At 36.5% G+C, this 11,393-nt stretch overlaps 1 protein-coding gene across 1 annotated transcript; it reads left to right on the top strand.

Moving 5' to 3' along the window:
• The first annotated feature begins 4,919 nt into the window (after positions 1-4,919).
• On the top strand, positions 4,920-11,011 carry LOC118748275 (histone-lysine N-methyltransferase SETD1). Its single transcript, XM_036482652.1, has 6 exons — positions 4,920-5,503; positions 5,559-5,808; positions 5,864-7,282; positions 7,314-9,715; positions 9,778-10,402; positions 10,454-11,011. Exons 1-6 carry the CDS (start codon positions 5,208-5,210, stop codon positions 10,625-10,627), a joined length of 5,166 nt encoding a protein of 1,721 aa, XP_036338545.1. The 5' UTR covers positions 4,920-5,207; the 3' UTR covers positions 10,628-11,011.
• Positions 11,012-11,393: the final 382 nt, after the last annotated feature.

Genomic DNA, 11,393 nt, shown 5'->3' with positions numbered 1-11,393 from the left:
CCATAAGGTTTGAAAAGAGGTTCAAAATTGAGTTAGGCAGTAAGACACCTGGATTGCTTCCTCCCTTGAGGGACTCCTTCAGGATAGTACACTGCAGTGGTACGCAGATGGCTCGAAGACCACGGAAGGAATAGGGGCTGGAATCTCCGGACCTAAGTCCAGGATCTCTATCCCGATGGGGAAATATCCGAGCATATTTCAGGCTGAAGTCTACGCCATCTACGTGTGTGCGGAGACCATAATTAATAGAGGATACCGTAATGAGAAGATTGTAATTCTCAGTCAGGCGGCACTCAAGGCTCTGTTATCCTTCGAAATTAAATCGTCTCTAGTCCTTGGGTGCATAGAGAGGCTCAACTCCCTTGGTATGCACAACAACGTCAAACTGGCGTGGGTGCCAGGCCATATGGGAATAGAGGGGAATGAAGCGGCGGACTGTCTCGCTAGAGAGGCGGCAGCCATTACTCCAATTGGCCCTGAGCCCTTCCTGGGAGTGGGTCTCAACACTATTAAGGAAAAGCTCAGGGAGGAGAGGTACAATATGAGGGACTCGAACTGGCAGAGTTCGGTAGGTATGCGACAGGCAAAAAGCCTGCTAGGAGGGTACAACAAGAGTAGATTCAAAAGTTTAATTAGCCTCCCAAAGGAGAGGCTGAGAATATTAACAGGTTTTCTTACAGGACACTGCAGACTGGGAGGGCATATGTATAAAATGGGATTACGATCGAGTGACCTTTGCCGATTCTGCGACGTCTCCAGTGAAACGTCTTTCCACATCCTCATTGAGTGTGATGCGGTCAGCAGAAGACGTGAGAGGAGTTTAGGTTCCATGTGACCACAGTTAGAGCACATTCACTCCTTATCCCCAAAGAAGCTCTGGGACTTCCTGGGGGATCTTGGCTTGGAGGAAGTATTGTGAAGAGTGGAGGGCACAATAGACCATTAGGTCGCAGTGCATACCTCATAATTTATCTATCTATCTAACATTTTACTCTGAATCTTTAGTACAATTTTGGGTATGTTCATATAATTTTTGTCAGATGAAGTGCAGCTTTCAAAGAATTTAATAATTAAATTAAATTTAATTTATTAATAATTTTAAATAGAAATTAATTATCCTTTGAAAGTGCAGCTCATTAACTAACAAAAAGTATATACAGTAGCTCAAACCAATGACCACGAGTTGATTTTTTTTAAATATCAGTAAAGTTTTTCGGGCTAAATTTTATTTATTTTTTTCTATAAAAACACCGTCAAACCTGTAACCAAAACCGCATAAATCACAGTTTTGAACTTCATTAAAAATTTTGGAAAATTCAACAAACTTTCATTAAAATTTCAGCTTTTTAATGTGAATCTCTGGAACCTTTTTTGGTATGCAGTTTTGTTGCCCATACAATTGTAGTCTAATCAAGTGCAAGTTTCTACCAGCTAAAAAAATCGCGTTGATTTTTGAGATTTTTTTAGGCTACTTTTTCGGTTTTTTTATAACAAGTGCAATTTACCAAACCTGGCGTTGATTTTTTTGAAATTTTGTTGCTAACGGTCTCCCGCGCTTTATTTCATAAGAAATAAATAATTCTCAAAAATCATCGGGATTTTTTAGCTGGTTGAAACTTGCACTTGATTAGACTAAATAGAACTGTATGGGCAACAAAACTGCATACTAAAAAGGTTCTAAAGATTCACATTAAAAAGTTGAAATTTTAATGAAAATTTGTTGAATTTTCCTAAATTTTTAATAAAGTTCATAACTGTGATTTATGCGGTTTTGGTTAAAGCTTTGACGGTGTTTTTAAAGATAAAAATAAATAAAATTTAGCTCGGAAAAACTTGACTAATATTTAAAAAAATCAACACGTGGTCATTGGTTTGAGCCACTGTATATAATTTTTGTTAGTTAATGAGCTGCACTTTCATAGAATTATTAGTCTCTATTTAAAAATGATGAAATTCCATTTCTTAATTCTTTGGTATCATTGGCTATCTCCCTCAGTGTGTCAGATTTGTCTTTCTGTATCTTCATCCACTCTTTTTAATTTTCCTCACTCCTCTGTATATGTTGGCTTATCTCCGCTGACAACAAATCAAATATCAAACTGAGCTTCTAGGCATTGGTGATGATGGCGGTGGTGACGGTGTGGGGAGCGGTGTGGTTGGCAGAGGAGTAAGAGGTGATGACAGCGGCGGTGACGGTGTAGGCAGCGGTGTGGTTGGCACAGCAGGAAGAGGTAATGCCAGTGGTGAGGAAAATGTTGGGCTTAGTGATGACGGCAATACTGGGGTAAGTGGTGATGGCTGGGATGCTATATCGGCTTCTGTTTAAAAGAAAAAAAAAAAAAAAAAAAGAATGAAATTTATAAAATCAGCATTAAATAAATACATATGTACATATGTGCTTGTATCGAAGTTAAAAAGATAGGGTACGGTTTAGTTATTTGTACAACAATTTTGGGTTGCTGTGCAAAACGCGTGACCCGAATGAAAAAAACCGAGCTGAGCTGTCAAACACAAAAAGTATCCACGTATTATCTCTGCAAAAGGTGTTCAGCCCCTCTTCTCCGGCAACACAGAAAGAAGAATTGTACTTAGTGAGGATTATAATTCTTTTGCAAAAAAGCCCAATTTCCCCTATGTTTAAACAGCTCCCAAGTGGTCTGTGGGGGGATGGGTTACTTTTAGTAAAGCGCTTTCCATCCTCTTTCGTTTAGGGGGGTTTGGGGTGCTCCACCACAAAATCGTTTTACAAATAACTAAAAATTTCCCAAAAGATTTTTTCATTTTCAATAGTGAACATTTTTTAAGTGGATAAAACTTCTATTAACACTACTGAAATCAATTTAATGGGGAAACATTTTCATTCTCTACTTAAGTTTTAAGTTTACCTTCGCACTTAAACATGCGATTAAACGGGCTGTTCTAGCAAGTACGATTTTTTATTCGCAGACGCGTCACTCTGCTACAAAACAAATATCTCCACTAAAAATACAACCCGGCTTTTACTAAGGCACAATCCAAAAACGCATACATACCGCTGATGTTTTCAAGCGTCAGCTCGCAAAACATATTGGCCTTAAAGCCAATTTCTCTTTTCTATAAACGAATTAATTTTTATGGTTTTCAATATTATTCCTATATTTCTTCTTACCTGTAGCTTTGCATGAAGTTCGCCAACTTCATTTGCACATTCTGTAGTTGTGGCCCAACTTTGCTAGCTCGTTCGCCATCTCCGCATAGTTGTGGCCATTCTTCTGCGTGCCCAAGCCAGTCTCCTCTTTCTCGGTTTTGGAGCTAATCGAAATGAAATACATACATATGTGTTTTTAATAAACATTGCACATAACCATTCGTGTTTATTTACTCACCATTCATATTATTCTGCATTCTGCCGTTAAAATTTAATTTTTTGGTTTTTGCTGTTTGCCGGTTGCAAAAAGAAAATAATAAATTTATGTCAAACAGCGATTGTCATGTAACACTGAACACACCAAAACTAAGAAAACGAACTTACCTAACATAGTTGCATTGGGGTTTTTACTCGATTAAACATTCAATTAATTACCAATCTGGCAATTAAGAATTTAAATTTTGTATGGCAAATCGATCTTAATTAGTGCATTAACTGACAAAGCTTGGATAATTGCTCGATTGACTGCCTGTCTGAAAATAGTATAACGTTCCTAATATACAGTTTTTAAGGGCCGGTTACTCAATGTCTGGTTAACACTAATCTCCGGTTAAACATAGTTATCGACGTTACCGACGCCCTATTGTATGCATGGAGTCGAAGACGTCGATAAAGATGTTTAACCGCAGATCAGTGTTAACCAGACATTGAGTAACCGGCCCCAAATCAGAGAAATGTACGTATTCTGCACTTAGTGGAATTGTTCCCAGCTTCTACGTACTTTGAACTTCAATAACAAAAGTAATTATTATTTCCCGCACGCAAAAATTCAACCGTTATGATCAGGACTAAAACCCCTATCGATCCTAATACAAATTTTTTAAATTGGGAGTTCTAGGTATTCTACATTTAAGCCAAAAATGTGAATGTATTGCTATTATATCTGCAAAATTGACTTGTGTAGACCCCAAGTACGCGACCATAAAGAAATCTGTTTTTTATTTGCAGACGTAGCACCTTCATTGTGGCGTATTTTAAAGTAATTTAAGTACACCATTTCCTTTGCATACTTCTCTGGCATTGACGTACAAGTAACCATCCTGACGCGGATATAAGAAACTAAATTTTAATTTTAATCCGGCTGTAATGGGCTGTTTTTGCTTACGCGTAAAAGCACATTTAGCGCATTTAGCTCTAAATGCTACTGTAAATGTACATTTATCCATACAAAATTCGTAACCCAAATGTCACTAAATGCAACTCCATTTTTGCAATTTTCACGATTCGATGAGAAAAAGTGGCTACATTGCTTTTTCGCGTATTCAGTGTCTATTTTACATTATTTGGATAAAGAAAAGTTACGCAAATTCAACATCGATGTGATGCTGATTGAAATCTGGATCAATTCGTGATCAACTCTGTTCGTTTTGTTTCCCAATTAAGTGAGGAAAATTTAATTGACAGCACCGACAAATGAATATATACACAAAAAAATTTTCTGTTATGGTTAAAAAAATTAAAGTTTTTGTATTGAATTTTTGGTTTAAAATTTTTTTTGCGATAGCATGAACACTCTTCGAAAACATATGTTCGAAGGTGCTAAATGTTGCATTATAAATGGAGCAAAAACGCTGCATAATTCTATTTTTGCTCACATTTTATATGGAAGGGAACCACTGTTTGGAGTGGGAAGTGCGTATTATCGATGATTTAGAAACATCGATGCATATCTTGCATTCCTAGCTATGTATCGAATAGCAGATTTCGATCCCAGATATATCGATATTTTTTTCAAATATCTAATTTTGGAGAGAATTTCACTTGTGGTGAATGCAGTGGTTCATTTCCCATTTGCTTAAAATTTTTAAGAGTTTCTAGCTGATTTCATAGGTTGGGATTTCAATTGATGTTTGCAAATAATTTTTGGATTCTGTTAATATATTGTAAGAAGAACTCAAGTACAGCACATCGAAGCTAATGGACAAACTTTAATTAGGTGTTAAGTACATTACAGATATGGGTTTTCTGAACATACTGAAATTTTTTCATAGTATTTTGATCAAGATAAACGTATAGTATAATGGATGGAAAAATGTATTGTAATATTCCACCACATTTATCCGTCGCCGGAAATGGTGAGCAAGGTAGCTTTGGTGGTAAAAGCGCCGGAACTCAATTGACTGTTCCAAAGTGCCAACGAAATTTCAAGCTGCTCTCAGACCCAGCATTGGTAAAAGGTGCAAGCAAGTTATATCGTTACGACGGAGTAACGTCGAACGAACAAACATATTCATCTGTAATACCAAGAGATCCTCGAAATCCGATTGTTCGCCTTCGTGCCAAACCAGTCGACCCAATGATTCTCATAGTTCCACGGTAAAAAAAAAAAAATTGTTAAAATTTATTAATGGAAAAAATATGTGTTTTTCAGTTTAATAATTGACCAAAATTACGTTGGGGAACCTCCATCTATCGAAATTACTATAACAAATTTGAATGACAACATAGACAGACAATTTTTAGCTGGGATGCTGAATAAATGTGGTCTTTACGATGAGCTTCTAATTTATCATCACCCAACAACTAACAAACACCTTGGTGTTGCACGAATCGTGTTCGAAAACGTAAAAGCTGCCCGAATATGTATCGAAAAATACAATCAAAAATCGGTTATGGGAAAGGTGCTTAAAACATATATAAACCATTTTAAATTAAAAAGCAATTGTCTCTTTTTAGGTTTTAAGAGTTTTCCTTGACCCTTTTGGAACAATATGTAAACAGACAGTAGAATATCTAACATCACAAAAATCAAGTCAAGGTTCTAAAGTAGGTCATCCAGTTAGCGTATTTAAACCCCAGCCAAGTAGCGGAACACTTCATAACACTTCAACACATGAAAATTTAGAACCTCACCATGCATATAAAACTGAAGATGTTATTAATTCGGCCAAGTTACCTGTTTTTCAAACTTTCCGAAATGATCGAGACTATCCCCCAGATTATGGTCAAACGTTTAGGAGACATGTAGGGGAGGAATATCATCATCGGGATTCTAGGGAAAAGGAACGAAATCGGGAAAAATATTCGTCTTTAAAATATGAACGCACAAATCATCATTATAATAGACCAGAACGTGAGAGAGATGTTTCTTTAGAAATAAATAGAGACCGAGGAAATAGGCGCGATCGAGAACGTGATAGAGAGTACCACAAATCACGGCATCGGGAGAGAGATCGGGAGAAACGTAAGGTTCACGATACATCCTCTGAACGCGATTACCATAAAAAAAAAGCCGAACGAAGTGATATTGATCGTGATAGAAATAAAACCCATAAGAAACTTACAATCCCATTAGTAAGAGGATATGAAGGGCAGGATAATTATATTTCCAAGTTACATCAAGTGGATATGTATTATTTGCATAATCTTGGATCTTCAGTTCCACACCATTCTGTACAAAATTTGGGATCGTCAAATGCTATCTCGGAACAAAATTATGGGTATTCTTCTTATGGCTATACACAAGACTCTTCTCAAAACTCTTGGAATGGGCAAAGAAATTGGAGTGCTCCACCACCACAAGAATATCCTAAAATCGAAATTCCGCCCCCTCCTCCCGATAAAACACCGAATTGGGACGACCCGGAACCTCCGCCTCCTGGGCAATCCAGTCCTGAACAATTTGTAGAGTCCAAAAAATTTAACAAGCCATCTCCCTCGTCTAATAACGAAGCACAGGAAGTTTTAATATCAGTAGATACAGGTGATGTAAATGAATTAGGAAATGTTGACTTGGATACTCGGATAGAAATGATGTTTAAAAGGAAATCTTTTGGAAATGCACCCCCGTTCCTTCAAATCGATAGCAGTGAATCAGAAGTTGAAAATTGTAAAATGAAGATGGATGAAGTCGAAATTAGATCAGACAACAAATTGAAGAAAAGCAAATCTTCCGGACATACAAAGAAAAATTTAAAAAAATCACTTCAACAAAATGATGCAAGTGATATTTCATCAAGTGATGATGAAATCCTTCTGAAAAAGGAATCATCAAGTCCAAACTTAACAGGCAGAGATGAAGATCGCATGTCTTTATCAAGCCTGTCATCTCATGATGGTGCCCAGTGTTGTAAAATACAAACTCAACCAAGTGTGGTCTTACAAAAAAAAATTGGGTTTATCGGAGTCAGTCTTGAAGTCAAATTTTACATCTCATTCTTATTCAAGTAATGAGAATGAGTATTACAAACCGAATTTGAATTATTCATTACAACTTTATGTCGATCCATCGACACCACATACTTTTCCAAACCCGGCATACATGCATTCAACTTACATGCCTGGTTTTGGAAGCATGACATACGGCTCATTATATAACGAAGAATTTGGTCAGTATTATCAAACATTGGCTAGTGATAATTACCGGACGTTTTCCAATTACGTCTACCATCAAAACGATCCTTTTAAGAAACAAATAGACGCGGTTGTGGAGCGCGTGAGCAATGAATTGAAGCAGATACTTAAGCGCGATTTTAATAAAAAAATGATAGAAAATACAGCTTACAAAAATTTCGAGTCGTGGTGGGATGACCAAATGCAAAAGAGCCGACACAAAGAAAGAAATTCAGTTGTGAACAACAAGTTTTCTACTTCTTGCAAAACATCAACATCAATTCGCACTGATAAAGCTCCAGATATAAATCAGTTAATTAATAGTCAATGCGATATGTCTGATTTGCGTTCTTTTCCTAGCCTCGGTATACGGGCATCGATTCCAAAATTACCATCATTTCGTCGTATTCGAAAAGAGTCCATTCAACAAGCTAAGATCGATTATGAGAAACATTTAAGTGATCAAGATGAAATGGTTCAATGCTCTGATTCTGAAAAGGATTATGCTAATTCAGGTAACCACGCGGTTCGTGACAAAAGTGAAAAGATAATTGCGGTTTCAGATCTTTTGTCGAAATCTAATCGAAAAACGAGCTCGTCTAGTTTTTCATCTACAGCATCTGAAGGCAGTAGCGATGAGGGGCAGACAAGCGATGAAAGCGCAGGGTCTGAGGATGACTTTGTTTCATGTTCAGAAAATGATTCTAATCGTGAAAATGAGAAGTGCAATCCACAAACACTGGACGTAAATTCTTGGAAAGATGAGAGTAATACAAAGAACAAAAAGAAAAACTATATTTATTCAGATAGTGATGACGAACAGAATATTTGTAAGAAAAACGTTGGGCAAAACGAAAGTGAAGAACTACCACAACAACAACAAAGAGATGTTGAAATACATGTCGACTTTTCTGTTACGACTGATTTAGAAGACATTAGCAAAGATAGTACCATAAATGGGATAGAAAACAATGCTGAAAATTCAAGCGTCAACCCTATAAACGATGCGTCGACATTTAATGTAGTCCATGATAGTGACATTAAAAAGTCAATAAAAAGCATATCAAATTTTGAATATGACCGAATATATAGTGACTCGGAAGAAGAGCGAGAGTATCAAGAACGACGCCGACGTAATACTGAGTACATGGCTCAAATAGAACGAGAGTTTCTCGAAGAACAGGCCCTTAAAAAGTTGCAAAGTCAAGAAGAGGCGTTACCAGCAGTTGAAAACAGTAAATCAGCTCTCATAAAGGATGTTTCAGTGTTTTCGAATCAATTGGAACAAGATAATGTTAAGGTGACTAAAATAGTTCAAAATCATTCAGTATCCAAGAAAAAAATAGAGGATTATGGAAATGTGGCTGACCAGCAGAATGAAACCTTTAAGGAGAGACGAGATTTCGTAGTCGTTTCTGCAAAAACTAAGAATGAGATAAAATATAAAAAGAAAACGGAGACTAAAAGAAAAAATCAACTCGTAACTACAAGTAATTCTTTAAATACTGCCATAATATTAGACAAAGTATGTACTGAAGCGGAGGTCAAACTCCAAAATGGATTTGATGAGAAAAACTGTAGTAAATTAGATCGTGAAAGCTTTCTAACTATTCAAGAGTCCAATGACTATTGCTATGACTTAAAAATGTCACCATCTTCTGATGGTGGTTCAAGCCAAGCAAGTCAAGCTAGTCAAGTTGCCCTAGAGCATTGTTATTCATTGCCTCCACATGCTGATACTTCAAGAGGGTACAACCTGGAACAAAGCCGTCAGTCTAAATCTGAGAATGTTACGGGAAAGAAAAACTTGGCACATGACCATGGCGGGTATGCGAATCCTAATTCTTCAGAAAATACCACAGGACTTTTTGTGGCGGAAGCACTAGCATCCCAAAGTCTCAATGAAAAGCCTGGACCTGGACGTCCAAAAAAGGAATCTACAGGAAGTCGAAAGAAGTATAGCTCGGTTCAAAATTCGTATACTTTGAATGCCAACAAAGGGTCAATCCCTAGAAATATTTTAGTACAAAACTTGGCTTCCGAAACTAATTTTATTCCTTTGGAGATATTTAAAGCTCGTGATGCTACTGATGAGATAATGGTACTATACGAATTTCTCACAAAAGGAATAGATTTAGAAGACATCGAGTATATCCGAAAGAGTTACGAGATCCATCTTCAAGAAGACACCTATGGGTAATTTAATAGATGTTATAAAAATTTAATAATCCACATATGAAACATTATGCTGCTTACAGGTTTTGGTTGAATAATACTCATTGGGTTGATCACTGCGTAACTGATCGTTCATTTATCCCACCACCCACAAAAAAGCGAAAAAAGGAAGATGAACTGAAGCGGCACAAAACTGGGTGTGCCCGCACCGAGGGTTATTACAAATTAGATGTTAGAGAGAAGGCTAAACACAAATATCATCATGCGAAATCTAGTATAGATAACGCCTTAATGCCTGATCGCCCCGATGATCAATTACAGCAAACACACAATAAGTTGATATCTAAAATGCAAGGAATTTCACGCGAAGCTCGATCAAATCAACGACGTTTGCTTACAGCATTTGGTTCAATTGGAGAATCTGAATTGTTAAAATTTAATCAGTTGAAATTTAGAAAAAAGCAACTTAAATTCGCGAAGTCGGCCATTCATGACTGGGGCTTGTTCGCGATGGAGCCTATTGCTGCAGATGAAATGGTTATAGAGTATGTGGGACAAATGATACGCCCAATAGTTGCTGATTTGCGGGAGACCAAATATGAAGCGATCGGAATCGGTAGTTCATATTTATTTAGGATTGATATGGAAACAATTATCGATGCCACAAAATGCGGTAATTTAGCGCGCTTTATTAATCACAGTTGTAATGTAAGTATATATAAGTACACCTACTTTGTCTTGATATTATTTTTTCTACAGCCAAACTGCTATGCTAAAGTGATTACAATTGAGTCTGAAAAGAAAATTGTGATTTATTCCAAGCAACCAATAGGAGTAAACGAAGAAATAACGTACGATTATAAATTTCCATTAGAAGACGAGAAAATTCCTTGCTTATGTGGAGCGCAGGGTTGCCGAGGGACTCTCAATTAATTGCATTATTTTAATTTTTAAAATTACCTCATTAAGTAAGTATATGTAAAAATTTATGTAATTTGGTCTAGAACCACTATTATTTGTAAATTTGGCAAACTGTTTCTTACAGCACTTGCTATTGCTAAAAATCTTGTTCCTTAACGATACATAAATTCGTTTATTGGTTTTCGTGACAGTTACAATTCTACTCATGAGAAAATTTTATTTGTAAGGAAAGTTGTATAAATTATAAATATTAAAATTGGGTTTGTCAGTGACGCCTCTAAAGTGTAGTTCAGTTGTTTCAGTGATTATTTTATTTTCTGGAATATACAATAATAGTCCCAACTCGAAATACTAAACCAAAATAAATGAGATTTGTGCATTTTTCGCAGCAAGGCATGATACAATAGTTGTGTTCGTTTGGAAAAGCCAGTAAGAATTAGGCAGTAACAAAATTCAGAGAATAAGGTATCTCACTCTCCCAAAGAGAGAAACTTACAAAGTTTAGCGCGAATAGGACCTATACGTATATTTCTTACAGGTCTATTCTGCGCTGGTAATACAAAGTTTGTAACCGATAAATAAAGTTCCTGTGAAACCCTTTTCGCATTCTGTGTACTCTTGTAACCGGTAAATTTTGTTACCAGCTCATAAACTGGTAACAAATTATTGCCCCCTGAAATATGCAATGCCAGGATTTGCACAATTCTTCATAGAATTACTGAATATTTTAACTGCATTACCAACGTACCTAGGATCGCGGTGACAAGAACTGGTAAAA

Source organism: Rhagoletis pomonella, unplaced genomic scaffold (assembly GCF_013731165.1).
Source record: "Rhagoletis pomonella isolate Grant_MI unplaced genomic scaffold, Rhpom_1.0 Rhpom_scaffold_00001, whole genome shotgun sequence".
NCBI lineage: Eukaryota > Metazoa > Arthropoda > Insecta > Diptera > Tephritidae > Rhagoletis > Rhagoletis pomonella.
The sequence above is the reverse complement of the archived record's forward strand: the minus strand, read 5'-3'. Positions and strand labels throughout refer to the sequence as shown.

Coding starts and splice junctions, on each gene's coding strand:
- LOC118748275 (XM_036482652.1), top strand. CDS start 5,208: ATGGATGGAAAAATGTATTGTAATATTCCACCACATTTATCCGTCGCC. Junction 5,504..5,558: donor ATGATTCTCATAGTTCCACG/GTAAAAAAAAAA, acceptor TGTGTTTTTCAG/TTTAATAATTGACCAAAATT. Junction 9,716..9,777: donor CTTCAAGAAGACACCTATGG/GTAATTTAATAG, acceptor TGCTGCTTACAG/GTTTTGGTTGAATAATACTC.